The sequence below is a fragment of the Corvus cornix genome, chromosome 11 (assembly GCF_000738735.6).
Source record: "Corvus cornix cornix isolate S_Up_H32 chromosome 11, ASM73873v5, whole genome shotgun sequence".
NCBI lineage: Eukaryota > Metazoa > Chordata > Aves > Passeriformes > Corvidae > Corvus > Corvus cornix.
This window is the reverse complement of record NC_046341.1, coordinates 7,209,923-7,231,193: the sequence shown is the minus strand read 5'-3', so window position 1 is coordinate 7,231,193 and position 21,271 is coordinate 7,209,923. Positions and strand designations below refer to the sequence as shown.

At 54.9% G+C, this 21,271-nt stretch overlaps 3 protein-coding genes across 7 annotated transcripts in view; 2 read left to right on the top strand and 1 right to left on the bottom strand.

The window, feature by feature from the left end:
• Positions 1 to 2,268: 2,268 nt before the first annotated feature.
• LOC104691767 (C-factor-like) lies at positions 2,269 to 8,238 on the top strand. 2 transcript variants are annotated; one of them, XM_010403412.3, is made up of 6 exons: positions 2,269 to 2,451; positions 2,938 to 2,989; positions 6,450 to 6,637; positions 7,008 to 7,166; positions 7,465 to 7,575; positions 7,895 to 8,238. In XM_010403412.3, the coding sequence occupies exons 1-6, from the start codon at positions 2,308 to 2,310 to the stop codon at positions 8,006 to 8,008; spliced, it is 768 nt and encodes a 255-aa protein (XP_010401714.2). In that variant the 5' UTR covers positions 2,269 to 2,307; the 3' UTR covers positions 8,009 to 8,238. The 2 variants fall into 2 exon arrangements, with proteins under 2 accessions (XP_010401714.2, XP_019143909.2); XM_019288364.2 differs by lacking the exon at positions 7,465 to 7,575 and having other exon boundaries at positions 2,288 to 2,451.
• On the bottom strand, positions 4,117 to 14,230 carry LOC104691768 (C-factor-like). Of its 4 annotated transcripts, none has more exons than XM_010403416.4 (6): positions 10,605 to 12,949; positions 9,844 to 10,031; positions 9,371 to 9,529; positions 9,152 to 9,271; positions 5,764 to 5,819; positions 4,117 to 5,232 (listed from the first exon to the last, which is right to left on the bottom strand). In XM_010403416.4, exons 1-6 carry the CDS (start codon positions 10,906 to 10,908, stop codon positions 5,187 to 5,189), a joined length of 873 nt encoding a protein of 290 aa, XP_010401718.3. In that variant the 5' UTR covers positions 10,909 to 12,949; the 3' UTR covers positions 4,117 to 5,186. The 4 variants fall into 4 exon arrangements, with proteins under 4 accessions (XP_010401718.3, XP_039414250.1, XP_010401720.3 ...); XM_039558316.1 differs by lacking the exons at positions 4,117 to 5,232; positions 5,764 to 5,819 and adding exons at positions 8,660 to 8,862; positions 14,013 to 14,230 and having other exon boundaries at positions 10,605 to 10,927; XM_010403418.4 differs by lacking the exons at positions 4,117 to 5,232; positions 5,764 to 5,819 and adding exons at positions 8,660 to 8,862; positions 10,236 to 10,287 and having other exon boundaries at positions 10,605 to 10,850.
• A 75-nt stretch (positions 14,231 to 14,305) lies between these two features.
• Positions 14,306 to 21,271, top strand: part of LOC104691766 — a 7,598-nt gene continuing 632 nt past the window's right edge. Inside the window, exons 1-14 of the mRNA XM_039558590.1 lie at positions 14,306 to 14,364; positions 14,952 to 15,081; positions 15,311 to 15,435; positions 15,986 to 16,076; positions 16,601 to 16,680; positions 16,878 to 16,922; positions 17,464 to 17,498; positions 17,758 to 17,921; positions 18,138 to 18,243; positions 18,365 to 18,445; positions 18,840 to 18,971; positions 19,513 to 19,611; positions 19,852 to 20,579; positions 21,109 to 21,182. Of these exons, the coding sequence (XP_039414524.1) occupies positions 14,306 to 14,364; positions 14,952 to 15,081; positions 15,311 to 15,435; positions 15,986 to 16,076; positions 16,601 to 16,680; positions 16,878 to 16,922; positions 17,464 to 17,498; positions 17,758 to 17,921; positions 18,138 to 18,243; positions 18,365 to 18,445; positions 18,840 to 18,971; positions 19,513 to 19,611; positions 19,852 to 20,579; positions 21,109 to 21,182 (1,949 nt within the window). The remainder of the gene's footprint in view (positions 14,365 to 14,951; positions 15,082 to 15,310; positions 15,436 to 15,985; positions 16,077 to 16,600; positions 16,681 to 16,877; positions 16,923 to 17,463; positions 17,499 to 17,757; positions 17,922 to 18,137; positions 18,244 to 18,364; positions 18,446 to 18,839; positions 18,972 to 19,512; positions 19,612 to 19,851; positions 20,580 to 21,108; positions 21,183 to 21,271) is intronic.

Genomic DNA, 21,271 nt, shown 5'->3' with positions numbered 1-21,271 from the left:
ACAGCCCTTCTGTTAGAATTGATGGGTACTTTCCATACAAATCATGTAACCCCAGCTAACTTCTACTCATGCTCAGGGGAAGGGTCTTCACCTGGGCAGGGTCTTTTTGTTCTGTAGATGTGATTTTTAGTGTTACAATGAAGATAGTTTAGCTCTAAGATACATGGACCAGGAGTTAATTTTGCCAAGTTAGCAATGTCATCCCTGAATCTTGTTAGTTCCAGAGTGTCCTTGAGTGAGGGATGCTGGCTGCTGCCTCTTCCAGTGATTAGGTCTCCTTTCCTGCTGATTAGGCTTGAAAGTATACAAAGGTCTCACATCAAAGAACAGCCTGACTTAAGATAATACTGACTGACACATTCTCCATTTTGCAACAATGATGCTGCCTGCTCCCACGGAGGGAGCAGGGAGCTGTGGGGCTCAGGCAGGAAGGGGCTGTGGCGGAGCAGGAGCTGGCTGGGGTGTTCTGGGCTCTGGGTGCTGGAGTAGTGAACAAAGCCCTGCTGGGGGATGTAATGGCTACAGGGTCTTTGCAGGAGTCTGCAAAGGGGTCAAGGTCAAGGCTATGAGATGCAGGAGGGGTCACTGCATGGCTCTGGTCATGGAGCTTGCAGAGAGGGCCTTGTGGACCCAGGCCAAGGGGTACAGCATGTACGCAGGGGAGGCGCCACGCTGACAAAAAACAAATCACTCTGAGCACAGTCAAGCATTGAAACAGGGCCTGGGAAGTCTGCGGGGTCCCTGGAGGATTTTGAGGTCAGGTTCAAACCCTGGGCAAGCTGCTCCGAAGTCATTGCTGACCCTGCTCCTCCTGATGGGACTTGGAGTAGAGTCCTCTCAGTTCCTCTCTAACCTGGATGGTTCGCAGGTGCCTCTATAGCACTGGGATCTCGTAGCCTGGTCTCATCTCTTCCCTGGTGCACCCTTTCTGGCCCTGGGCTGTGATTCCAGAGCCATGAGCATGCCTGTGCTGCTGTCCTTGGCCGACATCAGTCAGCCCTTTCCAAAGGTCAATCCCTTGCTTGGCACTGGCCTGTGGCCATTCCTGGACCTGCTGCCCTCTTTGCTTGTTTCTGTTGTTTCCTTCCCGAGGAGCCTGGAAGGAAAAGAGGAAACTCCAGTCTTATGGGTTCCTAATGGGAGCTCTGCTCTGGATGCTGCTGGCAGAGCAGGCAAGTCTGTGCAGTGCAATTGTTTGTGCAGGTGATTACACCTGCAAGAACGTCAAGCAGGTCCGACTCCAACACCATCCAAATCCACGCCCAGCACGCTTACCTCTCATGGGGGCCATAGTCTGTCCACCACCATGGAAGGAAACATCACTGCTCCCTCCCCGTCATGCTCTGTGTCACCTGAAAGCTCATCTTCTGAACATGGTCGCCCTTCACCATCTCCCAAGTGTTTCTTTGATGACTGCCAAACGTGGAACCACTCAGCTACTTGGGGAATAGAGACTTCTCTCCCCCTTGCCAGACTGAGCAACAGGTATGTCCCACTGGGCACATCCAGATGGGATGGACCCACCCCCACTACTTCCCTCTTCTTTCTTCCTTCCCTGTCGCCCCAGTTCTTCTGTTTCAGCTGAGGCTTTTTACATGGCAGCTCTTTGCTTCTTTTAACACTTCTGCATCCTAAAAATCCATGGCCCCAGGCTGGCCTGAGTTGCAGGAGCTTTGGCTTTACAGGCACTTCTTGGGTTTATAAGCCAGCATTGTCCACCAGCAAGGAGGAAGGTGATGGATGTGAGCTTGAAGCCTCAACAGTGGGTGGTCGAGGCTACAAGGGAGTGGGGGGTCCTTTTCTGCTGGCTCCTGGATGCTCTGGGGGAAAGTGTTGGCAGGAGTCGAACTTGCAGCATACAAGCTGCACTCCCTGTGATTCCCAGGCTGGGCTTTGGATTAGCATCCCCAAATTCAACCATCCCAAACTCACCCCCAAAACTGGGAGATTGCCGGCCACAGCCAGATTTCAACCTGCTTTCCTTTTCTTGGTAGTGCTCTTCCAAGCCTGTGGAAGAGGTGGACCCTTCTGCTGTTACAGAGACTCTGGGAGCTGGAGCTTTAGAAGAGCACAGTGGTGGGAATCTGGGCAGTGCAGATGACACGCAGCCCCATGTGCCAAATGTCAAGGAGTCCTTGGTCCTCCTGGGACCCTGGCTCTCTTTGGGGCAGGCGAGGGGCCAGGTGCTGGCACAGTCCCCATCCCCGTGGGTGCCCAGAGCCACACCCTGGGCTGTGCCTGCTCCTCTTCACGCCAAGCAGGCGGTAATCCTGCCATGTGTCACCGCCCGGCGCGGAGGCTGCGGACATGGCTGCGCTGGCTCGGAGCGTCCTGGTGACAGGGTCCAACCGCGGCATCGGACTGGAGCTTGTGCGGCAGCTCGCCGCCAGCCCCCAGCCCCCCCAGCATATTTTTGCCACCTGCCGCGACCCCAAGGGTCCAAGAGGGAAGGTCAGTGTGGGCAGAGGGAATGGGATGGTGCTGAGCCAGGTGGGCAGTGGGGGTCTGCAGTGCCCGCAGCCCTGCTAGCTTTGCTGCCCTGGCTGGGTAGCCCAGTAGTGGAGGCAGGAGTGCTTTGGGGGTCTCATGACCTCCCCAGCCCCCTGGATAGGGCAGCACCCAATGTGGCCGGGTGGGATGTGGCTGGAGAGGCAGACATGTCTTCAGCACTCACTCCTGGCTGTGCCAATGGCCAGCCAACCCCTTTTCTATGCTGGGATCACTCAGGATGGGGGGCAGTTCCTAAGCCCAGCAGCATCATTCTCCTGCCGGCTGTGGGGTTGCTGCCCTACCCCATCTGCTGGGAAGAGGCCTGTGCACTTTCCCCAAAGAAAGCAAAGCCACCCTGGCTCGGTGACCTGGGAGCGGGAGGGGGACACCTGGCCGTGCTGCTGGTGGCTTCTAACCTCCTCCCTTGCTCCATCACTTTATTTCCAGGCCCTGCAAGAATTAGCTGCCCAGCACGCCAGCATCAAACTGGTCCAGCTAGGTATGGAGCAACCTTTCTCCTAGCACCTAACATTGCTTCCAACTCTCTGCTGACTTCACAGGTGGGACCAAGGGCAGCTTTTCCAGGAAGCTCTAGCCCTGCCAGGTGGGGAGGGATCCATGGGGAGGGATCCATGCACACCTGAGCAAGCTTCTCCCCCCCCCAAATTAAGCTGTGCTCTGGCTGGAGCAGTCAAACTGGCTTCAGAGGAGGCAGAGGTGGGTCCGGACACCTCAGCTGAGCATGTTTCATAGGAAAGGCATGACATCTCTTCCCAAAGATGCCAAATATAGTTCCCAGGTTTTGGGCTGGGACACATGGGTTCACAAAGTGAAGCAAGGCAGAGCACAGTAACCTCCTGAATGGTTCCTAAGTAGGAGGGTTGGTTTGGGATCTGCTTGGAGGTGGCCACGGTCAGCATTTCTTTCAGGTAAAAAAGGGAGAGAGAAAAAAGATAGCTAAAAATAACACACGTGGGAAATCTGACCAGCCTGGTATCCCAAGCTGATACTCTGACCCAGAGGCACGGGATGTCCACAGCCTGGACTGGGGTGATGTCCTCTTGTCCATTCCCTGCTTCCATGGAGGTGGGCCAAACTCAGTGACCTTTTCCAGCAGCATTTGGAGGAAGCACGAGGCAGCAAATGGACCTAGAGAGCATAGGAACTTGGGGGAAAAAAGGGAGAACAGCCAGGCTGGCATTTGGAGTTGGCAACGTTGGGGTATCTACAGGAAAGAAGCTTCCAGAGTGCTGGACAGGGACAGGGTCTCGCTGGGGAGGAGAGTGTTGGGTGAAGAGTGGGGAGATAAGGAGCACCAGGCTGACGGTATGTCTCAAGGAGACAGAGGTTTCCTGTGTTCCCCTGTGTCTGAGAGAGTGGGGGCTGCTCACAGCTGCTTTTGTTAATGAAGAGTTAAAAGAACATCCAAATCCAAAAGAAATGTTTTGGGAAAGTGCCTGCATCAGAATTGCCATGGCGCTAATAAATGAGGTGGGAAACAGCCAGAGCTTCTAAATACTTTTATTTCATTGGAGCCAATAATAAGAAAATTGAATCAAGGCTATGCCATATCAGTACCTACCTACCTATTCATTTATTTAAAAACACCTGAAAAGTTCAAGTAACTTCAGTTCAAATTCAGTTTTTTTAATATTTCTTAGAAAATAAGACATTCTTGAATTCAGGCTTTACTACAAAGAGGCAGCAATCTCTCTTTTGCTATTAAGTAGATTATTAAAGTAAAACACTTTATCTGTAATAAAAAGTAAGTGAGCTGTGAGTCCCAACTGGCAGTACCTGATGGGAAGAGCATGGCCAACATAAAAGGGACATCTCAAGGGTCTGGCCACTACATTAACAATCCTTACTAAAAACATACACTCCAAGCCCCAGACAATCAATAAAGTCCCAAAGTAAGCTTAAAAGTTCTGAAATATCAACAGCAAGAAGGCATTTTTTAAAAAAAGAAGCTGCTTCAAGCGCTCTTGCTCTATTTTAGGGAAGGGTTGTCTTCAAACAAGTAACAGGCATGGATTTTTCAGAAAGGAAAGCTTTAAAAACCCCTCAAAAATACGTCAGATCTGTCACTTCTTTTCATTCTCTTTCTTTCCCACCCTTATTTCTTCCAGGGAGACAAGAGTTTGTTATTTCAGCAAATTTAGGGGCTAAGAACTAAAAATGTGTTGGTCCCACATGCCTTGGAGCAATGACTTAGCTAACCCAAAAAGAGCAGTTAATCATTCACCAGGCGACCAAAAGATCCGTCACGTGTAACAGAACCTTGAACTTCATCCATCATTATCCAAAGAGAAGTAACTCCAAAGTACTCTGTCATTTGTCCTGCAGCTGGACATGCAAGATCCTCTCGAATCCCAAGGCTCCTTCCCTTCACAGCAGCCCCACAGCAGATTATCCCATGGTATTCCCCTCAAATATTTTCAGGACAACTCTACAAAGGTCTGCGCTGCACAGCGCAAGGTAGCAACAAGTCCAATGCCACTCACATACTTGCTTACCACCATAAAGACATCAGGCTAGTTAAAAATGCCAGGAAAAAGGATTTTTCTGCTGCCCATCAGTGTACAGAGTATTCCAAGAAAGAAATCTTCAGCCTTGGAAACCTTTGCTAAGTCACTCTTGCCTAAGCATGAGAACAGAAACCCAGCTCAGGGGCCAAAGTGTTGCAGAAAAGGAATCTAGCCCTGCAGTCCCCCACTCCCAGCAGGCTCATCACATTGGCATCTGCAAAAAACAGGCACAGAAATGTACATGGGAACAAGGGCACACTCCAAACTGTCCATACACGTGAATATTCATGGTTTTAAGGGCTCTGTGGTATACCTGAGGTATTAAAAGGCAATATATGAAGTTTAATGTTGGCCTAAACAGCCCATTTCACATCCTGAAGGTATTTAGATGACCCTTTTAAACAAACTATGGCCACTTCAGTTGGTGAGCATCCAATAGAAGATGTAAATCCTAACAAGCAACCCTGACAGCTGGACACAAACTTAAAAAAATACCACTTTTATTGCCTAAGTCAGAAAAATCCTGCAGCTAAAGCATGGCAGAATTTCAAAAGCTATACCAATATTTAAGCGAAGAGGAAGGCACTGGGGATGCTTATCCCTGTTAGCCCAATTTCAGTTGTGTCTTGTTGCTTGAGAGGTGTTGTCCCCACAACTTGGACAGTAGGGATGGGGAAGTTCAGACTCAGAGCCTGCAACAAAATGCTGCAGGTTACACCCCAAATTGGTGATTACTTGTACTCACGTCAGCTCATCTGTCAGCTCCAAAACCTTGTGGGTAACAGCATGAAGAAAAAAAATCTAAACAGAAGGAAAAGGGACAAATTTTTGCATACAAATGACTGCAAAACTATGGAAAGTTGTGCTGTGGAAGATTAATTTAAGCACAAAGTGTTTAAAGAGGCAAAGATAACTTGAAATTTTCAGTCAGAACAGTATAAACCAGAAAGGATCTTTGTGTAATCTAATAAAATAAATGTCCCTCCTCTATGTTAACAGCCCCTGTAGCTGCTGTGCAGTACAGGAGGGCTTGACAGAGTTTGATTTTTTTCCCCAAAGACAGTATCTGTCCTTAAAATGTGCCCATCTGTGTTGGTTCCCTGTGGAAATAAACCTGGGACTCTCAGTGTGCAAGGACCAAGCATCCCTTGTACGATCATAAATTTCTTGAATACAGAAAGCAAATACAGACAAGTTTTTCCTACCAGGAGCTCCCACATGACCCAAACTGAGTTGAATTAAGGTTTAATTTGGCTGAGGCTGCAAAACCAAGAGGTGAGGACAAACTGCTGCTCATTCCAATGTGCTTAATCTGCTAAACCTGCTGCATCCTTTCTGGATAAGAAATGCTGATTCCAGCCACAGGACAATTTCCAGTGGGTGCTGTGTGACCCATCAGAGCTATCCTCCACTTTGCTTTTTCTCTGGCAGACACAGTGAATTTGCCCAGCATCCAAGGGGCCATGCAGGCTGTGGGGTCTCATCTGAAGGACCAGGGCTTGAACCTGCTCATCAACAATGCAGGCATCAGCTCCCACGCCACACTGCACTCCCTGGACTCGCAGGAGATGCTCGACGTGTTTGCCACCAACGTGGTTGGGCCACTCCAGGTTGTCAAGGTATTTCTGGACCTTTTGGGTTTCTCCTGCTTGGGAAGATATTTCCCAATGGGAATAATGTCACCTCCATGGATCTCCCGTGCCCACCCAGAGGAGCTCAGCAGTTTAGCCCAGCCCAGCATCCCCCGTGCTTTGTCTTCCCCACCTGGAGCTCCTGCCTGCACCAGGCTGCACCAGGCTTGCTGTACTGGCTCACTTCTTCCCCAGGGAGGGGAAAGGCCCCTCCTTGGGGCATCTTCCCCATCCCCTGAGCTTCTGCCAGGGGTGTCTGTCCAGCTGCTTGTCGACAGTCTGTGACAGAGCCCTCCAGGATGGTCCTCAAGTAGTGGGTCTGTCACATGTTAATGGAGTGTTGGTGTCTTTGCATCAGGAATTTCTGCCACTCCTGGAGCAGGCAGCGAAGGGCGTGGGGAAGGAGGGTCTGAGCTGCAGCAGGGCCGCTGTCATCAACGTCTCCAGCAAACTGGGCTCCATTGGGCTGTGCCTCGGGCTGCCAGAGGCCCCCATGTACCCGTACCGGGCCAGCAAGGTGAGGTGCCAGGGGAGGTGTTGAGGATGCTGTGCCAGGCATGGTGCCCGTGGAGGGGAGGGAGCCCATGGGACACCCCCTGCCCCAGCCACCCAGCCCTGCCTGGTTCTCCCAGGCAGAAGCACAGAGACCAGGACAGCAGCAGCCAGGACTGAGCCCTTCTGGCAGGTCATACTGATGGTTTGTCCCAGGACCAAGTCCCATTTCCCACCTCCACAGCCACTTTGTGGCTGGGAAATGTCCCCTCTCCTGCCCACCCACTCCCCGGGTTGTGCTGGCAGGGCTGTGCCTCTTCCAGGCTGCCCAGAACATGGTGACGAGGTGCTTGGCTGTGGAGCTTCAGGACAAGGGGATCTTGTGTGTGGCCATCCATCCTGGCTGGGTGAAGACTGACATGGGCACAGAGAAGGTACTGGGCTATGCAGGGGAGGGTCGGCAGGACCCCCACTGTATCCCCATGTCTTGGGGAGGGCAGGGGCACTTGGGGGATGTTGTGTGATGCTGTGAGCTGCCAGGACCATCTCCTGAGGCAGAGCAGGCAGGGAGCAGGCAGCAAGCTGCAACATTCTGAGTACATGGGATAGCCAGCCCTGTCTCCCCAACCCAGCCTGGAGAACAGAGGTGTGGCAGTAAGGAAAAATATCTCCATGAGCACCGTGGGTGCTGCTCCTGGGCATGCACCTCCCCAAGAGCTGCTCTCTGTGACAGCCCATTGTCCTTTTCTGCAGGCACCGCTGACAGTGGAGCACAGCGTGAGGGGCATCCTGACCGTGCTGGCCAGCCTCTCACAGGACACCTCTGGAGCCTTCCTCGACTGGGAAGGGAACAGCGTGCCCTGGTGATGGACAGATGGACGGCGCCTCTTGCCCATGCTGCAGCCTCTGCTCGTTGGTTCACCACTCTGCATGGTCACCCCACTCACCCTCAGCCCTTCCACAGTGCCGGAGAGAGGGAATTGCCTTGGGAAATAGCCTCTCTCTCCTTCCCTACCCCACATGTGCCCCTGTGGTCCCCCTGTGCCCCCCATCTCTGTAAACTCTGGCAGCTGATGCCTCTCTGCTCCATCTCCACACCCAGTCTCAAACCTCCCATCCAAGCCTGGGGCAGGATCCCTGTGCTCTGCCCGAGTGCTGTGTGTCCCTCTGTCCCACCTGTGACCAGCCATCCCCCAGCTGAGGGGAGAGGGCAGCTGATCCCTGTGACCCCCAGCCCCTCGGGCAGCCCAGCCTGGGCAGGGGAAAGCCAGTCTTGCAGGGGCTCGGAAGATCCCTCTCCTCTCAGCAGAGGAGCCCTGCTCCAGCTTCTCCTCTGCCTCCTGGAGGGGAGGTCTCCAGAGGGCAGCCACGGTGCCATGGGACCTGCAGGTTGTCACTCATGGGGATGCCAGTGACAGCCGTGGCTCGAGGGCAGCTGTGGGCACCACTGCATCCCAGGATGAGGAGTGGGATATCTGGGAAGGGGCCATCCCAGGAGTTGGCAATGCACAACAGAGCTGGTGGTTCTCAGCAGGAGTTTATTGAGGATGTGGGACAGGGGGGAGCAGTGGCACAGAGTCCTGCTGCCCGGATCCTGAACTGGTGTCTCACCAGGGTATGACATTCCCTTCCCAGTCCAGGAAGGTGCCGGTCTCCTTCTCAGAGAGGGAGGAGAGGACCTTCAGCATCCCTTGCACGCTGTCATCCACTGTCACAGGGGGCTGTGGGGCAGAGGGGGAGATGCAGCCCATGCCCACGGCCTGGCTGAGGTCCCTGGAGCAGCTGCAGCCAGGGGAAAGAGCTGCTCCAGGGCAAAGGGAAAGCTGACAACCCCAGGGAGAGGGGCTGAAAAGAGAACCGAGGGACTGGGGGCACCCAGCACCCAGGACCAGGATAGGAGGAGCTGCCCCAGTAGCAGGTAAGTCATGGCCAGGGGCTCAGGACAGCAATTCCCACCCGTGGAAAGTCAGTGCAGGAGCTCTGATGGACCTGCCCTGGGGGAGTTCCTACCGTGTGTCCAGCAGAGCTGCCCATGTCGGTTTGCACCCAGCCGGGGTGGAGAGCGACGCAGAGGACGCCGTGCTCCCGGTACGCCAGGGACTGGCACTTGCTCAGCATGTTCAGAGCAGCCTGTGGGGAGACAGGGAGGGGACGGTGGTGGGAGAGGAAGGGAAGCTGCCAGGGGACCCCCAGCTGGGGAGGGCAGGGGAAGCAAAGGTGTGACAGTACCTTGCTGCAGCGGTATGAGGTGGCTTGTATCACGTCCCAAGTAAAGAAAGAAGAAAAGGAGCCACCAATGCTGGAAATGTTGATGATGGCAGCCTTGCTGCAGCTCAGCCCTGAGCCCAGGCTCCCCTGGGCAGCCTTCTTCAGCAAGGGCAGGAACGCCTGCGAGGAGACAGAGGGGACAGGAGCACACACGGACATGGCACAGGGCAGGGGAGCAGCTCCTTCCACAGTGGGCAACACTGACACCAGGAGTGGGTCATCCTCCCTCCTCTTCCCACTGTCCCAGCCTGCCAAGCTCCAGCTCCTGAGCTCCAGCCCTTGGCTCCACGAGCTTCTCATCAACTGAGAGTCCATCGGGCTCCAGAGCAGTGACAGGAGCCCCTCCCACTGGCCCTTCACAGCCTCTATGATGTCCAGCTTGTGGACGTGGGAAGGGATCCTTCTGGAGCTGTGCTGTAGTGCTGGGGACTCACCTGGCCCATCAGCAGGGGTCCAGCCGTGTTGGTGGTGTAAGTCTCGGTCATGTCCTCCAATGTCTCAGAATCAAGTGTCTTAGGCTTGATTATTCCAGCGTTGTTGATGAGGAGGTTCAGCCCAGAGCCCCCCAGGTGCTCCCCAACCTTGGCTGCAGCCGCCTTGATGCTGGCGGGGTTGGTGACTTCTGCAGAGCCGACACAGGGGAGGTCAGAGCCCGCGTCCCCATGGTGGAGTCCCCTCTGTTCCCCAGAGGCAGCAGTGCCCGATGGCCCCACAGGCAGCAGCCCGTTGGCACAGCTCCCTCCCAGCACAGGACTCGCAGGGTGTGCCCAGCCTGGGCACCCGCCAGAGGAACTGGGGCAAAGGATCCCCACCTCGAGGCACCTACCGAGCGGGATGATGATGACGTTGGGGTGCTTGGAGGCCAAATTCTGTAACTCCTGTAACAGAGGGCACTGTGTAGGCACGGAGAGGCTGGAGGGGCTGTGCAAAGGCTCAGCCTTTCCCAGCCAAAGCCCATGCCACTCCATCTGTGTCCCTGCACCACTTTGTGCCCAACACCCTGCTCCAGCTGCCACATCACATAGGGCTCTGTGCCTTCTATACATGCCATGTGCCATTCTTCCCTCCACACATCCCATGCCCCACTGGTCCTATGGTGTCCCAGCCCAGCTGACCTGTGCTGCAGGTGCCTGACTGCAGCTCCAGCCCCTTGCAAACAACATCCCTGATCCAATCTCCCCCTGCCCAGTCTCACCTGCGCTCTCTGTCCCTTGGGGCTCCGACAGCCTGCAAAGATCCACTGTGGAGGATTTGGCATCCTCAGGAAATGCTGGACGAGCCCCAGGCCGATGCCCCGGTTGGCCCCAGTCACCAGAAGGGAGCGGACGTGGAGCCCTGCCATGCTGCTCCAGCTGTGGTTGCACTGCTCTCGCCTGGACTCTGCTGGTGCCTTTTGCTACTTGGTTATCTCGCATGTTCCCATGAGGACTTGCACCAGCTCGTGGCTCTCGGAAATTCTCTGCCTGCACTTCAATCTCTTGGCTCTGGTCCATATCCATGATCCACTTTTCCCGGTGGCTGTGGAATGACGTAAAGGGAGCCGAGTGTCCCGCCCAGGCAGGGAATGCCCTGGGCTAGGTGTCTGGAGTGCTGCTTTGTGTGCCTTCCCTGCTCTACCAAACCTGAGCCGTTTGGTTTTCAGGGCCAGCACTATCCCTGTCCTTGCACCAAGACACTCTCTCCCACCACCTCCCTCCCTCTTGGGATCCCAGGCCTGTCCCTCCCCTCACCCAAGGTCAGGCAGGCGAGGCTGGACTTGCTGACTGCACAGTGCAGTTTGTTGGCCTTAGTTTGTACAATGCCAAAGCCAGGGTTGGGGATGGAGCTGTCAGGACAGGTGAAGGTCCTTGAGGATGGAGCAGCCAGGACAAGCAAGTGTTCCTTGGCCACAAGAACAGACTGAGAAACCTAGAAACCCTCCAGGACCGCTGGGAAAAACCCTCCAGGGCCGACCAGAGTGATCCCTTTCCTCAGAGTCTACTCTAACAGCACCTACAATATTTAAGTGTGATAGAAGGATAATCCCTGCCCCATCCCTGGAAGTGTTCAAGGACAGGCTGCACGGGCTTCTGAGCAACCTGGTCTAGTGTAAGGTGTCCCTACTTGTGCAGGGGGGTTGGAACTAGATGGTCTTTAACATCCCTTCCAGCCCAAACTATGGCTCTGTGATCCTACGATAAAATTCAGTTTTGCCCCCGGGTGTGACTTTGCTGTGGCTGGAAGCCAGGGCTGTGCCCAGGCACACGCACTGCAGGTGGACATCCAGCCCCAGGGTGGCCCAGGTACTCCCCAACTCTTTCCTGCGGCAGAGACTGAACCAACTGATGGACTGAACTCCCAGGGAAGCATCTGACTAGTGGATTCAGGAGCTTTGGGACAGGCCTGAGGATCACCGAATCACACAATCATCCCCCAGGAGTTCCTGCTGCATCTAAAGTCAATGGAGAACCATGACCTGCATGTTTCCATGTGTCCCCACCCTGCAGGGAGGGTCTGGGCATCCGATGGATGATGGATGGATTGAACTTGGTGATCTTAGGGGTCTTTTCCAATCTAAATGATTCTCTGGTTCTATGATCCCATGGCCTCCCCAGTTGGTTCCTTCTGCAGCATCACCCAAACTACACAGACCATTTGCAACAGTGGAATGTATATATTTAATATAGTTTAGAGATGTTATGTAGGTAGCTTAAGGTAATTAATAACCACTTATCCAGGATGTGATTGGGCAGGATTAGGGGGCATAAGCTTGTGGAACCTCTCCTGCTCCAGCTGGAGATGCTGGTCCAAGGACTTTTGCAACTGACAATGATGAGCTGTCATGCTCAGAAGATCTGATCCTCCATCCCAATGCAACCATTCCAAATAAATCAGCTTTTGTCTGTAAGAGCAAACCCTGCTTCTGTGTGCGTGGTGAGTTGACCCTGGCTGGATGCCTGGCATCCACCAAAGCCGCTCTATCACTTCCCTCTGCAACTGGACAGGGGAGAGAAAAAGTATAACAAAGGTTCATGAGTAGAGATAAGGTCCAGGAGAGATCACTCACCAAACACCGTCACAGGCAAAACAGACTCAAATTTGGGATATTAACTGAATTTGTTACTAACAAAATCAGAGCAGGATAATGAGAAGTAAGATAAATCTTAAAAAACACCTTCCCTCCACCACTCCCTCCTCCCCAGCTCTACCTCCTCCCCCTCAGCAGTGCAGGGAGGCAGGGAATGGGGGTTATGCTCAGTTCATCACATGTGTTCCCTGCTGCTACTCAGGGAGAAGAATTGGAGTCCTTCCCCTGCTCCAGGATGGGGTCCCTCCCACAGGAGACAGTTCTCCATGAACTTCTCCAACGTGAGTCCATCCCATGGGCAACTGTTCTCCACAGACTGCTGCAACATGGATCACTCTTCCATAGAGTGCAGTCCTTCAGGCACAGCCTGCTCCAACATGGGTCCTCCAGGGCCTCAGGTGGATCTCTGCATCCCTGTGCCCTCCGCAGGCTTCAGGGGCACAGCTGCCTCACCATGGTCTGCACCATGGGCTGCAAGAGAATCCCAGCGCCTGGAGCATCTCCTCCCCCTCCTTCTGACTGACCTTGGTGTCTGCAGAGCTATTCCTCTCACATGTTCTCACTCCACTCTTCTCTGGCTGCAATTACATCTACACAGTAACTTTTTTGTTTTGTTCTTAATTATGTTATCACAGAAGTGTTACCACCGCGGCTGAAGGATTTGGCCTTGGCCAGCAACACGTCCATCCTGGAGCTGGCTGGCACTGGCTCTGCTGGACATGGAGGAAGCTTCTGGCAGCTTCCCACAGAAGCCACCCTGAAGCCTGCCCCCCCCCCCCCCAAAACCTGGCCATGCAAACCCAATACAGTGTGACACTTATATCCTTATATCCGTCTGGTTGTGCCATTTCGCTGCCCTCAACACCAGTCCACTGACAGAACCACAGCCTCTGGCGCAGGGATGCAAAGGCACTGACCGCCCTGAGTCACAACTGAACCCGGTGAGAGGAGGAATGTGCCATCCCTTCAGCCAGAACACTTCCCAGATTGCTTGACAGATCTGACTGAGTGGCTTTAATACCTTAAGATGAGACAAAGGATGGGCAAGGCTGTTGTGGCAGGATGTTTCTTCCCATGGGCAACCATCTGGGGAGACCCTGGGACTACCTAGATTTATTGGGGCCAAAACTAAAGGAAAGAATGTAAAAACAAGGTAGAGTTCCAAGGATGGTTTGGCATCACGTGTGAACCACTGAATGGGAAAATGCACTAGAGAGTTGGCCAAAATATGGGGAATCCTGGAATGACTGGGGTTGGAAGGTACCTGTTGTTCCAACACCGCGCCATGGGGAGGGTCACCTTCCCCTAGGCTCAGAGCCCCATCCAAGCTGGCCTTGAACATTTCCAGGGATCGGGCAGCCTCAGCTTCTCCGGGCAACCTGTGCCAGTGCCTCACCCCACTATCAGGGAAGAATTTCCTCCTCATATCTAATCTAAACCTGCCTTTTTTCAGTTTGAAGCCATTCCCCCTCATCCTATCACTCCGCGCCGCTGTCCCAAGTCCCTCTCTAGCTTTCCTGTAGGCCCCTTAGGTACCGGAAATAGCTCCAAGGACTCCCCGGATCCTTCTCTTCTAGAAGGGCACGTGTACGCTCAGGAAAAGCGCCTATGCCGGGGTTGGGCACACGGATAGGGCGGGGCGTAAGGATGGGGATTGGGGTGAGATGGAGGGATGGGATGGGGATGGGGAGCGTCGGGAGCTGGGACCGAGCCCCGCGCCGGCGGTGCCGGGCCCGGCGGGGCCCTCAGCCCGCCCCGCCCCGCCCCGCCCCGCCCCGCCCCGGAAGTGGCGCTGCCGGGCCCCGCTTCCTGTTCCGGGCCCCGCGGCCATGGCGGCGGCGGCCGCTCCGCCGGGCGGGGCGAGCCCGGGGCTGGCGGCGGGGGAGCGGTGAGGGGGGCCGGGAGGGGGGTCAGCCCTGCCTGCTCTCAGCCCCCGCCTGGCCCAGGCCCGCCTGTCCTCATCCCCCGCCTGGCCCCGCCTCTGCCTGTCCCCATCCCCTGCCTGTTCCCATCCCCTGCCTGTTCCCATCCCCTGCCTGTCCCCATCCCCCGTCTGTCCCCATCCCCAACCTGTTCCAGCCCCTGCCTGTCCCCAGTTCTTCCTCCTTTCACAGTTTATAGACTTATAGTTAAGATTTGGTCCCAGGAAAATAGTTATTGGGTGATAATAAACCATATGGAAAGAGGTAGAAATAAATGTCCTGTCCTGTGTGGGAGACTTGCAGAAGGCCGAACACACTCCAGAGCTGCGAGTGTCCCCCTCCACTGTCCGAGCAGGATGCAGCAGGACCTGTGTGCCCCCAGCAGCGTGGCTTCCTCAACACAATGCCCTTAGGATGGGTCCTTGCAGAGAAGTGGGTGCTTTGGGTGGATTTGAGCAATCTCCTGGGTTTGTGGCTGTGCTTGGGGTGCAAAACCCTCCCCAGGATAGTGGAGCACTGCTTATGGCTTGGTGTCTTGTCTCTTCTCATGTAGTCTTGTGTGTGTGGACAAGAATGTGGCTTCTCCCAAACTCTACGTCCTGGAGCCGTGGATTGCTGACCTCTTGGTGAATTACGAGCAACTGGATGAGCGTGAGAATTTCCTGGCTGGGCAGGTGGTGCGGGTAGGTACCCAGAGGGACTGTCCCAAAGTGCTCCAGCAGCCTTTGAAATCTAAATTCTGGGAATCCGCAGTTCGGTGGCTGTGGATGTGCAACTCTTCCTCCTCAATGTCTCTGCTTCTAATTTTTTTTTGAGAAGGAAGAGCTTGGTGTCTTGACCACTTTTTTGGTGAGGCTTGTTCCAGGTCTACAAATAAGAGTTCTTTTTTTCCCCTCTCCAATCTCTTGACAGGTCTTGAGTGACACAACTGCTCCTGACCAGCCTGGGGTCCTCCAAGATGCTGTCGTGCAGGTCTCTGATGGATCCTGCTACATCCGTGTGGTCATTACACCTGAAGCTCTGCAGGCAGAGGAAAAGTGGGTTCCACCGTGGCTTGGCATGGCTGGGACAGCAGTTCTCCACAGCTGCTGTGAGGAGCTGGGGCTCCTGCCTGGTCTTGTTTCAGGTTGTGTTAAGCTAAAGCAACCTCAGGGTGGGAAGTTGGTGGGAAAGAGCTGCTAAGAGAGGAAAGCTGGAATGCCCTTGTTCTGGTGTCCGCTGGTTGGGATGGGCAGGGATCCATGGCAGAAGCTGTGATGCCATTAAAAAGGACTGTAGAGCCCTTGGGTTTTGTGAAAGGAGCCAGAGCATTAACCATGGGGGCCTGGGCTGCTCCTTCAGTGCTCTCCTCCATTTCCCCATTTGGACGCCCTCAAACTGGTGGGGTGCTGGTAGCAGCAGCAGGAAGAAGCTGCTCTTAGGCAGGAATTACTGAGGAATAAGGAGCCCTTGGCCCCCGCTGCTCAGGCTGAGACATGTTCCAGAATGGCCCGGTGTGGTTGGCAGAGCTGTTGTGGGAGCCCCACTGTGTGTTGGGAGGGGTCCGGCTCCGCTCTTCAAGGCATTCCTGCTCTGCTCCTTTTCCAGCGCCCACCTGCAGCTCAGGCTTTCCAGCCTTAATTGCAGAATTATCGTCCTGCAGAAGTACACGGTGTGTTTTCAGGACGAGGCCAGGCTGGTAAGTGCTCTGAGGAGTGGAAGCAGCCTGTTTCTTCACCTTGCTGTGCTTCCTGCACTCTTGCCTGCTTCCAGCTGCTGCCAGGAGCTGAAGGCAGGTAATGGGTGGCCTTTCATCTTCATCTGCAGCTCCTGTGGGGTCTGTGGCAGCTGACCTGGGCAGGGGTGAGCCCTTGCTGGGGATGGGGTGCATCTCCAGGGTCACCTGGCTGTCACCACTGCGTGTTGGGCAGCTGCAGAAGGCTTGCTTGGGCTGGTGGCAGAGCTGCCCACTGTCCCCTTGCCGGGGTCAAGAGGTGTCCCCACAGACTCCCCTGGGCTGCCCCACCCTGGCAGAGCCATCAGCTGACACAGGAAGATACAAACTCCCTTTTGAAGGGGGGTTTTCCTTTTTGAGGGGACCTTCTCTTAGACTGGAGGGTTGGTGGCAGAGCTGGGGTGAGTGTGGGAGTGCTGGCTGGCCCCAGGGAAGGCGGGGCAGAGGTGGGACTCAGAGGTGCCTTACGGGTTCTGTCCTCCCCACAGGAAGACTGCGAGTTTTACCTCACGGCCCAGCAGTTCATCGTGCTGCCCATGCAGAGGCAGAGGATGGAATCATCTGACGGGTATGGCCCCTGGGATGGGTGGGTGGGGGCTCTGCTCAGGGCGCTTCCTCATCTTCCCACAGCAGCGCTGACCCTGGGAGTCCTGATGTGACCTGCTTGTGGCAGGGACCTTTTGAAAGAGGGATTGTCTCCATGGCAAGGGAGAAGGAAGATGGGGATTTGGAGGGAATCAGTAACTGGCTTCTCTCTTGCTGCAGGAACCAGGACCCCGCTGTGGTGAAGAAGATAAAGGAGCTCTGGCTGTAAGTGTGGGGCTGAGGGATGTATCCAGACATCCTGATGAGAGTGTGCAACCTCAGGCTGGAATTAGAGCAGGCTGGCAAGGGTTGGCACAGGTTATAGCAGCTCCTGGTTAACCTGTGTGACTCCCTGCCCCAGAACATGACAGAGTTGAGTAGACCATGAAAAATGAGATTGTGGTGACACATCCCCAGTCTCTTCCTCTGAGCTAGGAGGAAACACCTGTGAGGAGCTTGTTGCTGCCAGCGGTGGGCAGCACGGCTGCATGGGTGAGCCCTGCACAGCTCATTCTTCACCCTTGGAGATCCAGGTTTGGAGATCCTCAGGGCCTTTCATCATCTCCAGGAGTCCATCTCCAGGAGTGAGGCTCCCTGATGGCTATTCGTGGGATACTGAGCATAGGCCAGTGGCCAGATCAGCACCCAGTGGGGGGTCCACTCCTTTCACAAGCTGCTTCTTCCAAGCCAGGGTGCTTGATCTGCAACCAAGAGCTGTGTATGCCCCAGCCCTAACCTGGCTTTGTCTTCTCTTTGGTCATTACAGGAGGAATCTCGCTGTGAGGAATGCTCCCAGCTCAGGTAAAGGGTTGTGGGGGGGCATGCCATGGTCTGGCAGCGTGGGGGGGGGCCCTGGGTTTCCTCAGCTTGGTCCGTGTTAGGGTGTAGAGAAAGGAAAGATAGTTTCTAGAAGCAAAGGAAATGCAGAACTTCAGGTATTCCCACAGGTTTCAGTGTCACGACAGTCACCAAGTCATGCAGCAGAGTAAAAGTGTTTGCAAGTGAGGCTTGCCTGAGTTCACCTGTCTCCTCCACTGATGTCTGTGTGTTCTTGCTCCAGAGCCCTCCGTCTCTCAGCTGATTGATGCCATAGGACAGAACCAGCTGGAGATTTTAAAGGAAAATGCCGAGGAATGCTTGGATTTATGGAAATCCAAGGAGAAGCCAGTGACAGTGGAGGATGAGGTTCCCATCACCCAGTGGGAGGCAGAGCGCAGGAAGGAGGTCAGTTCTGTCTGCTGGGACCAGCTGAGCCGGGGCTGTGACAGCTTGGGGTGCTCTGGGGGGATGGGAGAAGAAAGGGGAAGGACGGTGGGCAGAGCTGGAGGTTTGCTGGGGAGGGAGATGGTGCTGGGCTGGCAGGTACAGGTGGGCTCCTGCACCTGGAGAGGGACTGCGCAGCAAAGCCCTGTCCCGTGTCTCTCCCGTGTCTCATTTCAGCGCGGTGAGGATGTTTTCATGGTCCCAATCAGAGCCCTGGTGATCCCTCCTGAGGAGGAGGCAGTTGTTTGTGATTCTTCTGAGGCAGCATCTGCAGGGTACACAGGTGGGCAGTGCAGCACCCAGGCATGTGAAATGAGGGGCTCCCTAGGGTGGGGAGAATATTTCCTTTGCTCTGGGTGTGCCTCATGCTGGGGCTGTGACCAACAGTGCCCTTTTCATTGCAGATACAAGCCAAACAGGTCCTGGAAAGAACAGGGATGACAGGACAGTGCCAGGAGACCCAAGTGTTGTATCCCAAACCAGCTGTGAGTAGTGGGACCTCCAGATCCTAGAATAATTTGTGTTGGCAGGGACCTTAAATATCTAGCTCTAATCCCTGCCATGAGCAGGGACACCTTCCACTAGATCAGGTTGCTCCAAGCCCTGTCCAACTTAGCCTGGAACATTTCCAGGGCTGGGGCAGCCACAGCTTCACTGGTCAACCTGAGGCCTCCCCACCCTCAGAGGGAAGAATTTCCTCCAAATATCTAATCTAACCCTGCCCTCTGGCAGTGTGGAGCCATTCCCCTTTGTCCTGGCACTCCATGCCCATTTCCAAAGTCCTTCTCCAGCCCTCTTGGAGCCTCTTTATATGGAAGGTTCTCTAAGGTCTCTCTGGAGCTTTCTATTCTCCAAGATTAATAACCCCAACTCTCTCAGCCTGTCTCCATAGCAGAGGTACTCCAGCCCTTGGATCGTCCTCATGGCCTCCTATGAATGCTCCAGATCCCATCCAGCCTTTAGTTTCCTCTACAGTTGGCTCAGCCCATCTCCTTGGATTGAGTGGAGGAGGTACTGGCATGGCCAGGTCTTTGGGAGACCTAGAGCAGGCAGGGAATGATCCCATTCCTGCAGCTTCCTTAGGCTCTGGTTCGTTGTGCTGGGAGCACAAGAAGTCATTTTGATGCCATCACTGAGCATCAGTCTCCTGCCCTAGTGTGGGCTCCTCACTGGCTCTGGCTCAGCACCAGGATGGGTTTGTGTCTCCTTACAGGGCTTGGTGTCACCAAGCTTTGCTGCAGAAGTACCTGCAGAAGCTCCGTGTAGAGGAGGAGCTGAAGGGAGGAGCTGTCCTGGATAGTGCAGGGTGCAGGAGAAGGCCTTCTTCATACCTGCCTGGTATGCCCTCTCTGGGCAGTGTCTGCCTGTCCATGGCCTGCTGAATGAGATCTTGGAAAGGGTCTGACTGGAACACACCACATTTTGGGCTGGAAAGGGCTGCAGAGCTCCCCTCAGGAGCTGTCTTCCTCTGAGACCTTGTGTACAGAGGAGCCACAGAGAATGGGCAGCTACTTTCTTTGCCAAAATCAACCCTCGGGCTTCTTCACTGCAGGTGCCGCATCACCAACCTTGTCGGATAGCTTGGAGGGATCCCTGGACAACCCCTGGAACAGGATGCCCTCATTGTCTTTGACCCCAAGCTCTTCAGATGGTGAGTCCCCATGTCTCAGGGCATCCAGCCTGTCTTCCTGGCAGGAGACAGCTCCTCTCTTCTCATTGGGTGTAGCTCATCCTGGATGCTGGCTTGATTTTCCCTGGCCATAAAGCAGTGCTGTGGTGTTCCCATTGCCCTGTACCTGCATCATTACATCCCTGACACTCTTCCTGTGTGCCAGGGCAGGTCCCACCACCAGCTGCCTGCTCAAACTAACAGTGCTTTTCCTCTTACTAGACAAGACCTTTCAATCTGACCCTCCCATGAAGACCCAGAAAGATGTGGCTGCTGACAGCAACACCACTGACCTGCTGGAAGTGTGTAGCCAGGGCTCTCCTGAGCACTTGCCTCAGGGAGAGCCAGTGCAGACCTCCTCTCCCTCCCTGCTCTGCCCCTACAGCAATCCCAGTCTGGTGGAGATCAGCACCAGTGAGGCGGCACCAGCTGCAGAGGCAGCCTGGGATACCCTGTGCACTGACCAAGGCGTGCAAGGATCGAGGGGCTCTCAGGCCACCCTGCCCACTCTTTCTCCAGTTTTCCCAGTCTTGCCCAGCAGCAGCCTGCAGTCCCCACCTGACAGGATGCCTCGCAGGGAGCAGGCCTGCTCCAGTGGCACAGCTTCCTCTCCACATGCGTTGAAGCCTGGACTGGCTCACGCCAGGACAAAAGGAGGAGAGTCTGTGGGTGCCAAGAGGAAGCTGATGGAGGAAGATGAGCAGGCCTCCAGTGGGCAGCAGCATCGCCCAAGCACCTCTAAGGGCAGGGGGAGAGGCACAGGCAGCAGATCGGAGCTCACGAGCCCGCAGGGTGCAAAGAAGAGCAGAAAGGAGACCGGGCCGCAGAGGCGTAGAAAGGAGCTTGAGGAGGAGGAGGAAGCGGAGGAGGAGGAGGAAGAGGAAGAGCAAGCATCCCCTGCGAGAGCTGGGCCCAGCTCCAGGCTGGAGCAGCACAGAGCTCCAGATCCGGTAAATGTGAAGCAGCTGGTGAGGTCCCCTGAGGGCTGGGGGGTGCCTGGGGAGGCTCTCTGTGCCCACACTGCTGGTGTCCATCCTCAGGATCTTTCCTCACCAAGCTGGTGGGGATGGGAAGTTGAATGCAGGTGTCAGTGTAGATGGTGGAGGATCTGGGAACACTGAGGGAGTCATGAGGCAATCATGTAATCACTTAGGCTGGAAAAGACCTCATGAGATGGAAGTCCAACCGTTCCCCAGCACTGGCAAGCCCACCACTGAACCGTAGCCCGAACTGCCACATCCACACACCATTAAATCCCTCCAGGGATGGTGAAGATGTGGTTTAGCCTGAGCTGGGTGGGAACAAACAATTGCGGGAGCATCTTCCAAGCTATCTGGGTAAAGGAAGATCAAAAAAACAGAGGGAGAGACACCTCAATCCTAGGGATTTTCCTGGGGTTGTTGGGCTCTCAGGCTGTGTGGGGCAGCACTCTGGGTGCTGTGACTGGGGCAGACCCATCTCACCCCTTTGCTTTTGCAGTACGTGGAGAGACCACCTCAGTACCAATATGAGGCACCGAGCCCTGAGCTCTGCCAGCAGATACAATCTATCAGGTCAGTGCCATATCAGCCATGCACTCTGGCTGTCCCTTGTCCCTGCAGTGGAACTCACATCCCTACAGTGAGTCCCCAACCTCTGCCTT